This window comes from Mytilus trossulus, chromosome 11, assembly GCF_036588685.1.
Source record: "Mytilus trossulus isolate FHL-02 chromosome 11, PNRI_Mtr1.1.1.hap1, whole genome shotgun sequence".
Classification (NCBI taxonomy): Eukaryota; Metazoa; Mollusca; class Bivalvia; order Mytilida; family Mytilidae; genus Mytilus; species Mytilus trossulus.
Genome location: NC_086383.1, coordinates 47,801,852 through 47,821,893, shown reverse-complemented (window position 1 = coordinate 47,821,893; position 20,042 = coordinate 47,801,852). Strand labels below are relative to the sequence as shown.

At 31.2% G+C, this 20,042-nt stretch overlaps 1 protein-coding gene across 4 annotated transcripts; it reads left to right on the top strand.

Moving 5' to 3' along the window:
* Positions 1-1,712: 1,712 nt before the first annotated feature.
* On the top strand, positions 1,713-18,586 carry LOC134691240 (uncharacterized). Of its 4 annotated transcripts, XM_063551617.1 has the most exons (3): positions 1,713-1,914; positions 7,217-7,376; positions 17,556-18,586. In XM_063551617.1, exon 3 carries the CDS (start codon positions 17,582-17,584, stop codon positions 18,536-18,538), a length of 957 nt encoding a protein of 318 aa, XP_063407687.1. In that variant the 5' UTR covers positions 1,713-1,914; positions 7,217-7,376; positions 17,556-17,581; the 3' UTR covers positions 18,539-18,586. The 4 variants fall into 4 exon arrangements, with proteins under 4 accessions (XP_063407687.1, XP_063407686.1, XP_063407688.1 ...); XM_063551616.1 differs by lacking the exon at positions 7,217-7,376 and having other exon boundaries at positions 1,715-1,914; XM_063551618.1 differs by lacking the exons at positions 1,713-1,914; positions 7,217-7,376 and adding an exon at positions 1,954-2,052.
* Positions 18,587-20,042: the final 1,456 nt, after the last annotated feature.

The window sequence follows — 20,042 nt, the reverse complement described above, 5'->3', positions numbered from 1 at the left end:
ATGTTTGACATTATTACTTTTTTTAATTTACTATTGATTAGAATTAACGATGGACATCTTTAATTGTTTTTGTTACTTTACAAACATGATAAAATATCATGTTTCAACAGAAAGAAACACATAATATGGAAGGAAAAATAAAAGAAGACAAAGTACGATGAATTATAATTACACCAACCCTTTAAATTATCTAACACCATAATATATATATATATATACCATTATTTATTTTCTCTTGAAATTTTTTTTTTAAATTGTAGCGCAAAATACGTGTCGTTATACGGCTGCTGATATCTATCCTTACCATCATTGTTAAATATATGTGTACCCTGTAAAGGTCTTAATGAGAAAACAAAATGGATAAAAAGATATGAATAATTATACAAACTGAATTATATCAACTGAAAATGTATACATGTACATCACTGCTAGAATGTAGATACATAAAAATTAAAAGTTCGTAATTGGGAAGCCGAAATTTCATCTTTTTTTGTAATGTTTTGTTCTCAATCGACCCTCAATGTCAATTTCTAGATTTAAGTCTAGAAATAAACAGAATTACCTGTATCTGATCTATCCTTGATTTCAAGACCGATGATACAGCTGCGTTCAATTGTTCACTTCATCCACTGATTATATAACTGACGACTATTTGTGTAACATCCATCAAGAGATAATCCAAACTAGTCAAGTTTTATAAGATTTAATTGAATCAATCTAATTAAAATATATGTGTAGTAACGTAGTATAACGAAATCGGAGATCTATATTTTAATTAGATTGTAATTGAATGCAATTAAAATGAGAATACACTTATTTTACATATAAAATGGTGTCAAATAAAATATTTGAAATCGGAACACTCTCATAAACCAGGTTTTACCACAAAAGAGATGATTTAAGCTTCCTAATTGTGAACTTTCCATTTCTATGTAGCAGCATTCCAGCAACGCCTGCATATTGAGTATATATCTACCAGTTGAAAAGGAATTCAAGTGCTTGTATAACCTATCATGATTTCCAAGACAGACGGTTGCTGCTTGCAAGGAATCTTTTAAACCATTAGTCTCAAAGTGGTGAAGTTGAAATCATCCCTTCGTAAATTTTACGGATGCCATCACGAGCTGATCATATCACCCGAAGTTTTGATGGGGTTAGTGGTTTTCAGTCTTTGGTTTCCTATGTTATGTGTTTCGTACTTTTGTTTGTCTGATGGTCTTTTATTTTTTTCCAGCCATGAGGTGGTCAGTTTATTTTCAACTTCTGAGTTTGAATGGTTTTTGGGGATCATTCGCCTCTTTTAGACAATTCAAATATAAATCTTAAAACTAAAGTTATTTCCTTTGCTTAAATGATGCCGTCTTCCTGTTACATAGGTGTTTTAATTATATGTTTGGTTGTTCATTATGCCTTAGATAAATGGTCAAAATTTGTGAGACCCTATTCGCTCTCTGTACTGTATGATTAAGCAATTACGACGAATATATGCTGCTTCCATGCACCTCGTCGATTTTTTTAGACGTTGTCTTAATATTTGTTTTCGTATTTTATCATTTTTAGTTTTTATTTAGCATTGCTTCCGGAAAAAACACCTTTCTTTAAGTCGGTGGATTGACGCTTATTAGTTCTGCAGCGATTTATTAAAGGGTGATTAAATATTGATTATAGAAATATTAGTTTATTGGTTTGTATAAATCCGATTTAATTTTTCAACTGAACAATCAACTTGTACGTGGAGTTGAAGGAACTGCATTTAAAGATTAAAAGATTAAAGATTTTTTTTAAAGAAGACCGTTACCTTTAGTTGCTTGGTGTTAAGAAAGGGAAATGTATTGATTAATAATTTATCAACCACGTGGATGTTAATTTCTCTCGAAGGATGGCATTGATCGTGTATGGAGCCGATAGTTAAAGGTACGACAATTATAACGTATTTCTTATTTTACGGTTAAAGAAAATTATTGTAGTTTAATTGAACAATTAATAGTTTATTAGAAACAGTCTTTGTTGCTATGACTGTGTATATGTGTAAGGATTGATCAAATCTCAGAGGTAAAGTTAAAAAAAACAATGAATTTAATGTTATAAATTCTTACATTTTTGTTATAATGTTATATCAGCATTTTTTCTAATCAGGTTCTCGATTGCTAAGTTTCATTAGCATTATTTATCATCTAAATTCCAATGGAGGGAAAACGAAGTGCGAAATCAAAACGGTTAATTTTCAGCATACACAATAACCCATTTTTTTGTTACATGTACCATGTATTTTCATTTTATATTATTTATTTTTTTATTTATTTTATTTCTTATTATTTTATTTTTATTTTTTATCTTTTATTTTTTTTTTGGGGGGGGGGGGGATTTTATAAGTAATCTCCTTCGTTTGATTGTATATCATTGCATTCTATATAATATATTTGCAAAACTGAACTACAATTAATTCAAAACATGTGCTCTCCTTCGTTAATCCTGTATCTTTTCCTGTTTAAAGCATATACATGTATAATACTTTTGATATTAAAGAGATTTGTAAGAAATATAAAACTTAGTATCAAGTAGAAAAATTGACAATTGAACCTTTTATTGGTGTATTGCGACATGATATATAATCTACCCCGATGTCAATACCATTCACATAAGTGGCAACCTGATTTATACTGCATTTGATGGTAACACATCTTCTAACGTTATTACACTAACCTTTTTAAAATATTCTTTTTTTTTCAACTTCTTTTCAAACGACACATTGGTATTGTATTAACATTTAATTGTTCAAGGAGCAAATGACTGCAAATGACCTCATATCCCCCTTTTTCGTCTCAAGTATCAACGCTCGTTGTGTTGGTTTTTTTATTCAAGTTTTCGTATTCCTTATAATTGTTAACATTTCAGTAATTTGATATTAATTGTACCGAATGCAGTCTATCACTGAAATATTTGCGGTTGTACCCTAAATTGTTGGAAATGATCTTCTTGTAAATAAAACTTTGTCAGTTCTATTAGCGTTAACCAAAATAGTTTATTTCACTAATTTAAATGTTATATATATCAAATATAAAATAATAATATAATATGGCGTCATTCATTTTGTGCTTTTGTAATATGATGTTTTCTATCATAAGAAAAAGCAAGATTATTCTTAAACTGGCGACGAATTTTCCATACTGTTATGCTCTTATCTTTATAATATACATGTATAATTTATGTTTTTGATGAAGGACCCCATGATCCACATCTATACAAAAGAACACAAAGATAAATCTCTACTCACAGACTTTGTTGTAAAAATTGTATTTCTGCTCAGTATAAAATAGAAAAAAGACATTTAAAGTTTTTCAGAACAACTTGGCTGCTCATCAAACTTCACTAGAAGAACATTACGATATTAATGGCATGCATTGCCTATGTACAAATGCAGTAGAAAGCTTATTTGTTAAAGCAATGAATTCTTTTAGTAATTTTTCAAAACGATTTTTTTTCTCAATAAAAATGATATTAAAGAACAGTTGCACAAAAGATAATAGAATCTACTTCATACTCAATTTATGCTACGCTGAACATTGCGCAGATTATTGAGGCTGAGCTTGTCTGTATGATTTGCCTTCATTGTGGAAGTCATCTTAAGTCATTTTACCCGATTAAGATCAACAGTAATAATATAAAAATACATTGAAGATGGGCACCCGAATTATTTTACCCAGTATAGATCAGTATTAAAGAATGCCTACTCTACCACATTAAAGATAGACAAACTCCTAGAATGATTGGGACCATCTACTACACAAGGTCTTAACCAAAAACCTAAAATATACTTTTAAATGTCAACTTTCAGTAATTTAGATACACGTACTTGTAACCTTAGTTTTACAGCCTATACTTTATAACAGGTGTTTTCGTGAATGCGATTTTTCAAATTCTGGTTTGAATATTTGTGGTTATGATAATGCAAGTATTGTTAGAGGTTAAAACTTTGTGCTAATCGGATAAGTGTGAGTTTACAAAAATTCTTACAAAACACTGTTGTTGTATGATTTATCATAAGATATATTAGTAGACAATTTTTGTTGGTGCATAAAACAAACCTTTTGATTTTTGTAGGTTTTTTTTCAAGTAAATTTGCACAAGGATTTGTATAGTTAGCTGATTTTGTAGAAATTAAATACAGGGTTGTACCAAGTTACCGTAGTAATGTACGAATCTTCTTATCGAGGACATTGATAAATCACAAGGATTCATTCTATTTTGTTGACACTAAATAATCTGAATAAGTAAATTTACTTAGCTAACATAAATCATCTTGTGAGATATGTCAACTCATCTAGCAAAACTATGGGTCTTTGTTTGGAAAGTCAAGTCAGTGCTTAAATAGCTTTAGTGTCTTATACAAATTGGTTTTTGGTTTTAAAATTGTTAAACAATGAACGGGATATATTAAGTTACTGAAGCAAGCATTTAAAAAGTATCCGGCAACTAATGCATCATCAACCTTTTGGTTATTGAAAACAATAGGTTTTTACAGAAGTACGGCATTATCCTGGGCTCAGAGGCGGCTCTAGAAATGTTTATAAGTGGGGGGCCACTGACTGCCTAAGAGGGTTCCGCGCCGGTCATGCTTCAGTGATTCCCTATATAATCAACCAATTATCCCAGATAATGGGGGCCCGGGCCCCCTGGGCTCCCCTCTAAATCCACATCTGCCACTTGTGGTTTGATTCTAGCGGGAGAGAGCCGTTACATGTATTGTAAACAATCTTTAAAATTATCGAAGCGATTTACCTTTAATGATTGGAAATAAAATACCTCGCTCGGTTTAACTGCTGGTGTAATACAATTTATCCAATAGTTATCTTTTACATTTTGCTACATGTACCAATGGTCGATTAGATGATTTTGCTTTATACTGTTAAATTCTGAAGTTACCCGAACATATTTAACAATCATTATGGCTAATTTAGAAAAACGCATGTTTTAAGTTATGTATCTCTTATTTTAATTTTTCAAAAAACTTATAAAACTGTGTAACTTTTTTTGGAATATGTCTCGTCTCATTAAAACTTAACGTCCAATGCATTGTTTATACCTAAAGCTGTAAAAAAAAATTTCCTCCCTTAAAAGGACTATTGTAATAAATGTGTACATTGTAAAAGCTTCAACACGAGGCCCTAACATACATATAAGATAAGATAAGGTAAGGTAAGATATAATATATAAAAGATGTTTTATTCACAATGAAGCCTGCTTGTTAAAAAAACAAAAATATGGATCAATCAAAACCTGTAAGTCTAAGAAAATTAGACATCATAATGGCCAAACAACCACCGAAAAGACTAACAACAATCCCCCACACAGGTTGAACAGGTGCTTCTGGACATTTAATTCTGCAAATTCCGACTACATACTTATCCATTGCATTAACAATTGTGTAGTATTAAAAATTATATCATTCAACAAATAACATTCTGTGTGAACTTTTAAATCGAATTAAGAAGATTTAAGATTTTTTTCAAATAATTTTGATTCATATTCGAATTAAAAAGCAATCATACTTTAATAGTTTGAAGAGGTTAAAGTGGTATTTAATGGTTGTAACTTTCGACTAAAATTGGGGCATTAAAGTCAACTATTCCAGTAGATTTTATTCCGTTAGAAGATATTCAACTTTTTTTTATAAACATTTTAAAAGTTTTAGAGAAATTTAGCATTGTTTAAATAGACGTACAGCCATTGGAGAAAATTTATTCTAATAATTCAAATAAAGCAGCTTTATGATAATTATAATACATACAGTGTGAACAATGAACGATCAAATATTTATTATGTCTGCATTACAAAATAAACCAGGTGGATGTAATGCACGAGATGATACTAAGATGATAAACGTATCATTAATACACCTCTTTTTCTTCTTTATAAGGTTCATTATGGTCCATTTATACTTCTTCTTTCCTCAAAATTGAACCTTTAATGCGACTGAATCAAAATTGTAGCTTAGGGTGGAATACCAGAAGCTGTAAAGAAATGAAGTTCGCTACTCAGTTTCAAAATAACAAGCTTTTCATAATACTGTTAGATATAGATGGGGGATTAATAAAGGAATCAAAAGAGCGAACAAAATATATAGGCCCGTATACTTGTTTTCGAGATATATTAGTCATTAAAATTTTGCCGGGAAAATATTCTCTCTTGATTTTTCATACCTTTAGCAATGAAAAGTTTAAGTTCTCAAAGCCTATTAAAAAATAACAAAGATTTTATAAAACTTTTACAGATGGCTTACAATTATATATCTATAAGATCGATGACAAGAAAAATGGGGGTTAATGGGCAATTTTTTTAAGGTATTCAAATGGATAAACCCAGAGGATTCCGAAAATCTGACAGAAACTCCAAAACATGACGAGCGAACATCCTTGATATAAAATCATTAAAAGTCATGCACCATATGAAGTGGTAAATAATCAATGTCAATTCTCGTATAAACCTCGTCTAGTATTAAATCACTTGATTTCACTGTTTATTGTTTACGTTAATTCTATTATTAATCTCAAGTTAAGACCGATTAAAATGCAAATATTGTGATACTCAAGGTTGTAAACAAATTATTATGTGTGACGTCATAAATTATGTATAATGATATACGAAAGCCTTAAAATACAGCTATAATTCATTAAGCCACTATAAAGTCTTAAATTAAGTAAAATCAAAATTCGCAATGATGAATGTTGCCAAACCAATGCAAAAGTTTAAATTACAAATGTTAAGGAACAAAGACGTTATCAAAGGAAAAATGTAACTTGCAGAAAATAGTTAATTCCATACATTCGTTATGTTCCTCTCATCATATTTCATGATGGTATAATACTAAACTCCTAACAGGAGGGATTGTGCCTGATATTCATATGATGAAGACATGCCATCAGCTGGCCCCTTAAAAATATGGTATACTTAGTCTAGTACAGTCATTCATTTTTTTGTACTAAACTCCGAATTATACACAAGAAACTAAAATTATTTGTTTAGGGGCCAGCTGAAGGACGCTTCCGAGCCATTGATGGCCTTCGGTGGTTGTCTTCTCTATGGTCGGGTTATTGTCGCTTTGACACATTCCCCATTTCCATTCTCAAATTTATTATTATATAACGAGTAAATTAAAGTATTTAAATATTTTGCACCATTTAAAACTTACGCATTTACCATAAATTTCTTTTTTAAGGTCTTTTAGATTTTCAAATATGTTGTCCCAACATATTCACTGAAGTGACGTTGTCGAAATGAGCAGCTGGGGCAGGAAAAAACTTAAGCAAGAACTTCAAACACATCCCTATAACCAAAACACAATTTTGTCATGAATCCATGTATGTCCATATAACAAGGTGAGCGACACAGGCTCTTAAGAGCCTCTAGTTCATTATGTGGACATTTTTCATTCCTTTATCATATAATAACTCAAACTTATGTGCAGGTATAACGTAAACTGTGTTTGTGGGTGTTTCATAAAACTGAGTTTTTGGGGATGTTTTATAAAAAAAAAAACCTGTGCTTGTTGGTATTTCACAAAAACTGTGCTTGTGAGTATTTCATAAAACTGAGTTTGTGGGTATTTTAATAATAACTATGCTTGTCAGTATTTCATAAACTTTGCTTGTGTCAAAATATGCATGGATTTAAACTTTTATCAGTATACCGAATTACATTTGTAATTGTCTTAATATAGAAATTGGTAAAAAGCAAACCAGACATACATATACACGACATCAAATCAAGTATCAAATCTCGAAAGTTTAGATGAAAGTGCTACTGGTATGTTTACAAAAAAAAAACACCTTCATCCACATTTATTACCCTTTCGTTCGTTTTTTAACCGTTGATGAATACTTATTTCCCAGTTTGTTTCCTTTAGTCTCATTTGGTATGTCGGTTTTAATTCTTTAACCGTGATATTGATCTGTTTCCAAGGAGTGAACGTTATGATGACTTTTTGTGTCAAAGATGGCTATTACTTACCAGAATAAATAAATTAATTAAAGTTGAACGTTCAATTGTAATGTGAAACATATTTGACAACTTTAAAATGAACAGACGAAGAGTACAAAGAGTTTAACTGATAGTTTGAAGTGACTTTTGAACAGGTATACGTTTAAATCATTGTTAGGTCGGATGTTATTTAGTGTCATCGTGTCTTATAATGGTAAATCATTTCTTATCAAACATATTTAGTCCAGATTATAATGGAACTGACAGACACAGAAAGCTAATTGTCCAAAATCAATTTAATATTGAAGAATAAGTAAATAGTAATCTTTAAATAGTAAAAATAATTCAATGACTGACAAACAATAAAAGTATGGCGATAAGTAATGCAAGAAAACACAAATTAGGGACGACCGAGACATCAAAAGTTCAATGAAGGATAAAAAAAAATCATATAGTTTTTTTCACTGACCAGCCTACCCCCCCCCCCCCTTTTTTTGCCTCTTAACTTAATTTGGGGGGAAATGATTGACGAATAAGGATATATGTAAAATCAGCCGCCTTCCCCATCCCCAAACTATTTGAATTATTTTTTTTATCCTTTATTGATTTTTGATGTCGTCCCTTAGTTATACACACAATAAAATTGAGAATGGAAATGGGGAATGTGTCAAAGAGACAACCCGACCATAGAACAGACAACAGCCGAAGGCAACCAATGGGTATTTGATGTATCGAGAAACTCCCGATCCAGGTGGCCCCTAAAGAAATATGTAAACTAGTTCAGTGATAATGGACGGCATACTAAACTCCGAATTATACACAAGAAACTAAATTTAAAATTGTGCAAAGTTATTATATAAGTGGTGTAAAAGTGGTGTACTTCTTAAAGTACAGGGTTTTTCGCACTTATAAATTCATGTTACCATCTGAAGTGTTAAATCTACAAAAGTGATATGAATGAGCACCTGTTTTATTATTTGGTTTCTAAGTAACTATGGTTTATGGAATTACATTTGAAAAGCACAATAAAAACATATGTATACCTTAATCTATTTTTCTGTCGGAGATTATGTCTAGTGTCTTCACGCTTTTAAGTATTTTACCGAAAGGTCTCCACTTTTTTTTAAAGTTTTTTAAAACTTTTTTGTCAGTCTGTAATTGAACATCTTTAAACAACAATGTGCACAACAAATTAAGAAAGGAAACACTTTTCGACAACATATATTCAAATCACCTCGTATCTCAAATCTAGCTTACTGCAAAAATTAGGTCCATGTAATATTTATCCCAAGCTCGATATTTCCTGTCATTTAAAAAGTCGAATCATTGCTTGACAGTATTATATCGTGCATATGAGGCATGTCGTTTTAGTAATATCAATATATATCTAATTCCTTAGGCATCTTAGAATAAGTATTTAAAATTTATCTTCCTCAGCCACCCCAAAGAGCCAATTAACATAAAGCTTTAGGATTTCCGTATGCATATTAGATAAGTATCTAAAATCTATCTTCCTCAGAAACCCCACAGACCAAAGGAAGAAATAATAAATAAGTTTGAGAGATTTGTCTTGAAGCAGTACAACGATTAAAGACTTAGGTTAATATTTTTGCATGGAAGGTTACACGTTAACTTACAATGAAACAATGATAAAGGACGTCCCAGAAGCCTATGTGCTCATGTGTCTATGATTTTCGTTTAATTTTTAGGAGAGCGGACACTAAGATGTACAACACTTTAATGACTAAGTAATTTGACAATAAATATAAAAAAGAAAGTTTAAGGGTTAAACAGTACATGTCTATCATTTTGCACAGTACACGATTAATAATGGCCTTATATCACGAATTCTTACTTCTTAATTGTTCCTAAAAAGATTTGTGGTTTGCTGTACAGGTTCTGATACCTGATATTATCGACACAGATAGAGTCCATTCATAGCACATTTAATATTGTAAGTCTAAGTCAACAAAGATATTAACCTCTTTTTCATACAGGAACTTTTCTTTTCTTATGCACTTTTGGTCAATCGAGGAGATTTTTAATATCCATCCAGGCTACTTGAACAAATACTTTATAATCATTATCATAAACAGTGTCATGTTGAGGCCTTAACAGTTATATCTACGGTGTGGCTTTTGTAGAAGTTCGTTAAGTTGATCTATATAGTAACTTACATTTTGTAAATCAGCATCTTTTTTTCGCTGGTACGTTATACTTTTATTGGTAATCCTGACACATTTCCTTATTTTTATATTAACTTTTTTATACTTCACGTCTGCGTTAACAGTTATGCCAGAGACATATTTGTATTATATGTCTCTGGTTATGCTGAGTCAATTCAAATGAAACTGTTACATTTTTCGAAAATTCAAAACTGAAAAACTGTGGAATTACTTCGTTTCAAATCATAATAAAATAAGGAAATATTAAACATGTTCGTGTCATTTTAAATAAAACATTATGATAAAACTGTTTCATGTTTATCAAAATGGATCAAATGTTTTGTGAGACATGAAACAGACGATCTCGAACGTCGTGTCATATCGATAAGCTGTATATATCGAAAAACTATTGGATAATAATAAAACATTCTTGCTGTTTAGAAAAATTTGAAATATCTAGTTCAATCTAGTATATCTCTTAGGCTTATAATCAAGTATCTAAATGGGAAAGAAACAGCTTTAAATGAAATCAAAGGAATATTCTCACATTGCCTGATATTATGCTAATCTGATATGTTAGAAAATAAACAAGTTATGGAAATTCGTCCTTACTTTTTCCTCCTAGCTGCTGATTATTTCAACGGCTTACATTATAGTGATTTTTTTTTATATAAAAGTACGTTTTATCTCGATATTGAGTTGTGGTTTTCTGACTGTATAAACAACCATAAGAGTTATCCCAATATGATATGTATATCTACAATTAAAGACATGTTTTTTACGTTGCTAATGGTGAAGTCTACTGCTTGAAAAATCAAGAATGTCGCTCATGAATTCTTAATCAAACAACACCTATGAAAATATAATCAAACCTTATAAGCGTAAACTAATGTATTATGCATAAGTCACGACTCGTTCTTTACTGGATTTTCTTCTCAAAAGCAGGTTTGATTTTGTTTTCTGTCTATTGCACCTATAATTATACCATGTATTTTGTCATATCCATGCAAAGGTTCAAAGGCCATCTCAAATAACATGTTTCAATGTCATTGTGACATATGCAGAGGCTTTTGATCAAGTTTCTAATGTTTTCGTCAAGCGACATGTCTGTTTTCATCTTTATAGATATTTAATCCTGTGGGGCAATATATAAACGATGATGCTTTATTTATGTGTGTATATGCTGTTTGCAAAAACAGTTAAATTTTCCCTAGATTTAAAACGAGGTGCCAGTCTGAAAACATATAATCCATATTTAGAATTTAATACCCTACTCCCATTTTTACGAATAAAATCTTCACAAAAGCGAACATTTCATTTGTTTTTTTCTTTACATGTTTCTTGCCTTGAGGGTTATTTTTTTCCCACAGACTCGTTAATAACGTTTTGCATTCTCATTACAGTTGTACTTTTCTCGAACAAAACCTATTGTGTGTCGTAATCTATCAATGATTGATACATCTAACATACTTCTCGCCGTATGAAATTAAAATCACAAAATTAATATTTGAACTATTGTGAATGTACAAAAATGTAAGCTCCAATACATAACGAGATTTTAACTGTGATTGCTTATTTTTATATGAAAGAAACTGTAACGACGATCTACTCTCACCTAATAATGATATATTTAAAATGCAATTAGTTATAAACTTTATTAACAAATTTGATTGAAATTCGATGTAAAAGAAGAAACCCATTTCGTTTACTATAATAGAAAACCCATTTCGTTTACTATAATAGAAAGAACGAGTTGATACAGTATATGAATTATGAAAGTTTTAATGATTTCACATATTAAGACAAGGTCCTTACAAGAGATGAAAATTCATGATACCTTTCGGAAAGTAATCAACACAGTTTTTCCATGTAAATCAACACTTTTAAGCATTGTTGCGAAATAACAATGTGAGATGTACAGCATAAGATGAAATCAAGTGTGGTTTCCTACATATAGAGTGTTGTAGCCTTCTTCAAATATATCAATCAATTTTCATAATTATTCATAACTTGAAAACCGAAGTGGTTGGTAATTTATACGAACATTTTAACGTCAATATTAAATAAGTATGCACTTTTATACATTCTTGTTTTGACTTGTTACCATCAAAGATTGTATTTCTCTGGAAAGATTGTATTTCTCTGGAAAGATTGTGTTTCTCTGGAAAGATTGTATTTCTCTGAAATATTTCATCAGTGTTGTAAACTGAGGATTTTACAGAAAATAAGTTTGTTTTTAAGGTTTGAGTATTTTTATACGTATTAGTTAACAATTTACACATCAAACTCTTGTCACATGAAATGTTATGGATTATAATTAATATATGCAATTTATAATTAATATACATAATTCATAATTAATATACACAATTTATATGCATTTCCATTTCGCATGACATATGTTGGTAAATCTATTAGTAGTTAACTGTAGATTAAATATTTTTTCTATTGTATTTGGATGATATATTTTCTTACGTAAGTTATTCTACTTATATATTAAAAATCGATTTATCGATTATAATCATTGATAATTAGATATGAGAAAGAGTCTCATTGTTAACACTACGAGGCAGATTATTAATCTTTGATTCCTTCTAAAACTGATTACAAGGCGTAAAACTTTTTTTTTCAAAACTAGACTTTACACAGTTTTAAAACTAATTTTCTTTTCTAGTGTAGAAATTGATATAGCTAACGTCTGTAAAACTCTAACTCTCGTTATCGCTCCAGTTTATGGTTAGATAGTCAACACCAAATATTTATCAAGCTTGTGTTCATAAGACTTTATTCATAACCTCAGACACATAAATATATCAGAGTACCCCCAAAAGAGAATTTAACATGAGCATGACCTTCTGTTTATATATATATAGATAATTAGAAATGTAAATGCTAAAAATGGCAATATCAGTATGTCAACTACAGATTATGATTAACATTTAATTTACAATTAGTAGGTCAAAATTTTTTGAGATCCCATAATATTTTAATGCTAAGTAAATACAGATTACACTTCAAATGACTATACTTCTAGTTGATTTTCTTAAAAAGCAAACAATTATCTTTTTAATTTTCCTAGTTCTTTGTAAATAATGTGTCCATCTTTTATCAAATCTGCATGGTCAAATTAAAAAACTTTTAAAACAAGTTCTGAATAAAAAAAACACCACAAAGACATCTAGAATTCTGCATCAGTCTCCAAAGTTCTGAGCACAAAATATCTATGAATAAATTCAACTGACACTTAAAAAGATTTGATAAAGATCCTGTAACCTGACAAAAACATTAGCACATAACAACAGACAACCATTAAACGGTAACAAGCACATGCAACATTAGCACATAACAACAGACAACCATTGAACGGTAACAAGCACATGCAACATTAGCACATACACATGAAACATTAGCACATAACAACAGACAACCATTGAACGGTAACAAGCACATGCAACATTAGCACATACACATGAAACATTAGCACATAACAACAGACAACCATTGAACGGTAACAAGCACATGCAACATTAGCACATACACATGAAACATTAGCACATACACATGAAACATTAGCACATAACAACAGACAACCATTGAACGGTAACAAACACATGCAACATTAGCACATAAACATGAAACATTAGCACATAACAACAGACAACCATTGAACGGTAACAAACACATGCAACATTAGCACATAAACATGAAACATTAGCACATAACAACAGACAACCATTGAACGGTAACAAGCACATGCAACATTAGCACATACACATGAAACATTAGCACATAACAACAGACAACCATTGAACGGTAACAAGCACATGCAACATTAGCACATACACATGAAACATTAGCACATACACATGAAACATTAGCACATAACAACAGACAACCATTGAATGGGAACAAGCATATGAAACATGAGCACATACACATGAAACATTAGCACAAAACAACAGACAACCATTGAATGGTAACAAGCATATAAAACATTAGCACATACACATGAAACATTAGCACATAACGACAGACAACCATTGAATGGTAACAAGCATATGAAACATTAGCACATAAAAAGAGACAACCATTGAATGGTAACAAGCACATGAAACATTAGCACATAACAACAGACAGCCATTGAACGATAACAAGCACATGAAACATTAGCACATAGCGACAGACAGCAATTGAACAGTAACAAGCACATAAAACATTAACACGTAAAAAGAGACAACCATTGAACGGTAACAGGCACAAGAAACATTAGCACATTACAACAGACAACCATTGAACGGTAACAGACACATGCAACATTGGCACACAACAACTGACAACCATTGAACGATAGCAAGCACATGAAACACTAGCACATAAAAAGAGGCAACAATTGAACGGTCACAGGCACAAGAAACATTAACACATTACAACAGACAACCATTGAACGGTATTAGACACATGCAACATTAACACATAACAACATACAAGACAACCATATAATGGTAACAAGCACATGAAACATTAGCACATAACAAAAGACAATTATTGGACGGTAACAGGCACATGAAACATTAGCACATAACAACAGACACCAATTGAACGGTAACTGGCACATGAAACATAAGCATACAAAAGTATGTAAAAATTGAGAAAACGAAAGTCGCGTGTATCTTTTCACCTTCTTTTTTTATTTTTATTTTTAAACAAGGGACTTACTTTTATGTTCAGTCTCTTAATTGCTTTTGTTTTCAAATGACCAATTTTAAAATGACTAATCTTAACCCTTTTTTGTAGTTTAAAAAAAATCCTAAATGTTAGCAAATACAAGAAATATTAATATTACTGCAATCTTTAATTTGTTGAATATATGTGTTACTAGTAGCCAGGCAATTAACAATTAATAAATCATTACGTGTGACCTCTGATATTCGTTTTACCTTTTGTTTATGTTTGATGTTTCTTTATTGTAGTATCGTGTTAAGGATGTTTGCTCCTCTACTTTTTGAATTTTTGCCAGATTTTCGGAATCCTCTGGTTTTATCCATGTATTAACATTAAAAAAAATTGCCTACTAACCCCTTCTTTTCTTTTCATATTTTCATTACATATTATTTAAAAAGCCATATTTCAAAATCTTATGAAATCCCTGTTATTTTTTCATAGTTTTTTAAACAAAAAAAGTGCCAATGTTAAGTGAAAGAAAAATCTAGAGAGAATTATTTCCCGCCAAACTTTTAACGGCTTATATCTCGAAAACAAGCGCACGAACCTTCCATTCTTTTCTGCTTTTTTAGTTTCTTTATTTACATACTTTCAATTCATAACGGTCTTTTAAAAAGCTTGTTATTTTTAAACAGAGTAGCGAACATCCTTAAGTATCATTTGATGCTTCACCTTTAATCAAAAGTAAAAGACAGATTTCTGAGAATACTTTGATGAAGTATGTTTGATAGACACACATCACTTTGTTAGATTAGACAGTCAACGTTGACTCTGTAGGACCTGTTTTGTTTACTATGATATCAATAGATTATTTACACTCTTTTGGTAGAATAAATGTCTTCACCTTTTCAAATCTAATACGTCAAAAGCAACTCATTAAGTATGTTTTACAACATGTAATTGAACAATTGAAGTTTAAATCGGTTTAAACCGATTAGGGCACATCAAACGTACATAAAAATACGGAAGCGTATTAGGGACATAGACAAAATAAAATTGGCAGTGAACTTTTTTTTTCAAAGTCGAAATTTTGACTTTTCAAATCTCGAAAATTTGACTTTAACTTGAAATTTTGACTTTTCAAACCCCGAAATTTTGACTTAAACTTGAAATTTTGACTTTTTAAAATCATGAAATTTCGACTTTTTGAAAAGTCGAAATTTTGACTTGTTTGAAACTTGAAATTTCAACTTATAAAAAGTCGAAATTTCCCCTTGAAACTCGAAATTTCGACTTATTTATAACTCGAAATTTCGACTTATTTAACACTCGAAATTTCAACTTATTCTTAACTCGAAATTTCGACTTATTTTAAATTCGAAATTTCGACTTATTTCAAACTCGAAATTTCGACTTTTTGTAAACTCAAAATTTCGACTTTGATCTCAAAATTTCGACTGTTGAAATCACGATTTTTTTTCTTTTTCTAAGCATTTTTAAAACTTTGATGTTACTATTCAAACACAATGTTAGAAGGAGTAGACATGGACGCAAATTATTAAAGGGTCATCCACACATTTTGGCAATTTATATTCAGAAATTGGATTTGTTCTTAAAATAAGATATGGATTAGCATTTAATATTGAATAAACATTCGTGAAGAATATGCATGTCGACAGAACCCCCCCCCCCCCCCATATTCCATGTTTAAGTTTCCACGACACTATCATTGGATCGTCAGATCTGAGGACATTAAGCATCACAGTTTCAAAGGCTTTATATAGTATACTGTTGAATAAAAGTATGTCGTAATATAGGTGTGTCGGAATAGCGGGGTTTTCTTGATACACATATCTAAAGTCCTGACTTGAAACATGTATTTGAACATGAAACATATTTTATTTATTCTTCGGCAAGAACAAGATTTTCTACCTAAAATAACCTCTTTAAAATGGTTTAGTTTATTAAAATATGCTTATGAATGTTATGATGTATATGGCTCTCCGCCTCGCTGATATAAATGACTGTGAATGTGGTAATCGCAAACGTATAAATACTGAGGAAAAGTTGAAATTTTAAGTTTAAAAGAAGTCGAAATTTTGAGTTTAAAAGAAGTCAAAATTTCGTGTTAGAAAAAGTCGAAATTTCGAGTTTAAAAAAGTCGAAATTTTGAGTTTAAAGGAAGTCGAAATTTCGAGTTTTAAAAAAGTTGAAATTTCAAGATTTTAGAAAGTCAAAATTTCAAAATAAGAAAAGTTAAAATTTCGAGTTAAAGTCGAAATTTTGAGATTTGAAATGTCAAAATTTCGACTTTGAAATAAAGTTCACAGCTGCCAATTTTATTTTTTCTATGTCCCTAATACGCTTCCGTATAAAAACGATAAAATTTGTTGTTCAGATACTTCCAGAGAATATTAAACATAAACAAAAGCAACCCTACTCACACAAAAAGCAATTTCATTAAATGGATTAAACGATGTTTGAAAAGAAACGACTTGCGTCAAGAAGATAATCAGAAATTCGATTAATTTGATTTTTTTTTATTGAAATCAGCACGGAACCTCATACAAAATAAAGTAACAAATAAAACATTAATAACAAAAACAACAGAAGAGTATGGTAACTCATTGAGATGTTGAACATTTGATACTTTTCAGAGATCTTCATACAATGATTAAATTGAATTTTACAATTCTTCTGCAGTATTATATACAAATTGTATTAACATTTTTTTTTCTTATTTTTTTGTAGATGAGTAATTGTGTTAAAACAACATAATGTATTCTGATAAAGTGAAAATTAACGAGAAACCAAACCGACTTAAATTACGTCATGGTGACGCAATCATTCGATCGGAGTATAACGATGGTGTACTACGTAATAACAACAGAGCTAATAATAGACTTGACGGTCAGATGAAAATGTTTGACAAAGCACAACGAATGATATTGAAAGACTTGGGAAAAGAAGCACAGATAATACGCTCTAAGATGACTTCGACGTCACCACGACATTCCATTTCCACCAATCATATCGCGTCCTATAGTGTCCATGGAAAATCGTCATATACAATAAAAGCACAACATAAAAATAGCACACCACGAGAGATTACAAACAATTCTACATTCAAATCTCTTTCTGATAGAAGTGTGTATTCTCTTGCAAAAGAGGCACAGCGTCGGAATGCAGCAAGAGCAGCACGAGTCAAACCAATTAACGACGATAGCTTAATCGAAAATGTAAACAACGAAAGACTTAGAGTGCCACTTCCAGGGAACAAATACCAAGACAGTACTACGCCAAGAAATGAACTCAGAACTGATTCAAAGCTTAACACATTTACATCTCGATATGACAGAAAAACAGAGTCTGTTTTCTCTGAAACTCATCGGTCAAATCAAATGTCTGCAAACACACCTTACAAAAGTGGAGTAAACAGTTCATTAGCAGAAAGTGCAAACACGCCTCATAAAGGTGGAGTTAATAGTTCATTAGCAGAAAGCAATAGAATGACATCTGCAGGACACATGAGTTTTATTGAAATACTGCAAAAAGCTGAGGAAGCGAAAGCAAAGGGATTGAAAGTTGAGGATCATGTTCCGCGTCCAAGAACTCCTGAACTTCTCTCTGATTACGGCAGTGACGATTTAAACTTAAGAGAACCTAAACGTAAACATTCTTTTGGTCATATTGGGATTACCCCCAAATCTACATATATTTCACATCAAATGTAAGCTTTCGCTATTTTGCGAAAAAAAATATATAATTTTAGGAAACAAGAAGAGTATTATAGAATAAAAACTCAGATACACCCAGACACAACAAATATTTATGTTGACAAAAAGCCTTTTTTATTATTATTATTATTATTGTGAAAAAAAACCTACGCGCACTCAGTGTTTGCATCATCGAATATACATATTAATCAATCATTGTTTGGTAGATCTTTATATAAAAAAGAGATCAAATGTATAAATTACTGACTATAGTAGCAAAAGAATTCTTAATTTGATTGGCTGACAAATATCGAGTTGCATTCCAAAATGAGATTTTATTTTTTCCAATGAGACAACAAGTTAAAATGCAGTCTAATGCAACAACGTTTGTAACGTTCATTTTGATTGGATAACGTCACTTATTTACATGGCATCAATTGACACTTGATGTTATGGGACATACGCGCAAGCGCAGACGGCATATGACATTTAAAATAGATGTTTTAACGTTGTTTTCTGTCACTTTCAATAGAATGGAGATAACTATATTGTATTTTCAACTCCGATGGCATCAATTGGGGATTTGATGGTCGCAAATACCCGTTTACTGTCTCCGCCAGTAAACTTAATTTGCGATCATCAAATCCCCCCGTCGGAGCTTAAAATACAATACATTTATCTCCTAAGTGGATGATATTAGCAATGATAGGTAAAACAATTATGACAGCTAGACATGAACCAACGACAACCACTGAACTATATGGTTCTGACTTTGGACATGTACATTACAAATATGGCGGGGTAAAATATGTTTGTGAGCGCCCAACCGCACCTAACCATGGACAGTGGTGTAACAACACAACATGAGAAAAAACTATATTTATCAGTTTAAAAACGCTTAAACAGATTAGACCGTTTGTTTGCCCGTTTGAATGGTTTACATGTTGTGCCCCTTTATTGCTTGTTGTTCGGTGTGACCCAAGAAGGCTCCATGTTGAAGACTGTACTTTGACCTATAATTGATTACTTTTATAAATTATGACTTGGATTGAGAGTTGTCTCATTAACACTCATACCATATCTTCTTATATCTATTAAGTCATCGGATCGATTTAAACAGAAAAAAGCATCAAACAAAAACACAGACCGGACTTGGCAGGGTATTTATCAATCACTCATCCCTAACAACAGCAACAAAAAACACTAATCAGAGATATGATAGTACTCCCAGTTGTCGACAGCTAGTTGAAAGTCAATAACAACTTAGTAAAGAATCATGTCATCTGTTACGAATTCAAGCAACAACGCCTTGATGGTTCTGGGTGTGAACTGTTGCAAGGCAAAATGTCTGACCCCATCCAATAAACTGTAACGTGTAACCAGCTGAAGGACGCGTCCGGGTGTAACCAGGCGTTTATACCCCAAACGTCCGTTCCAGTCAATACTTGGATCCAAGTTGTCCACAAACAATACGTCAAAACTAAAAACTACAACTATCTACGTTATGCACAATTAAACAAAA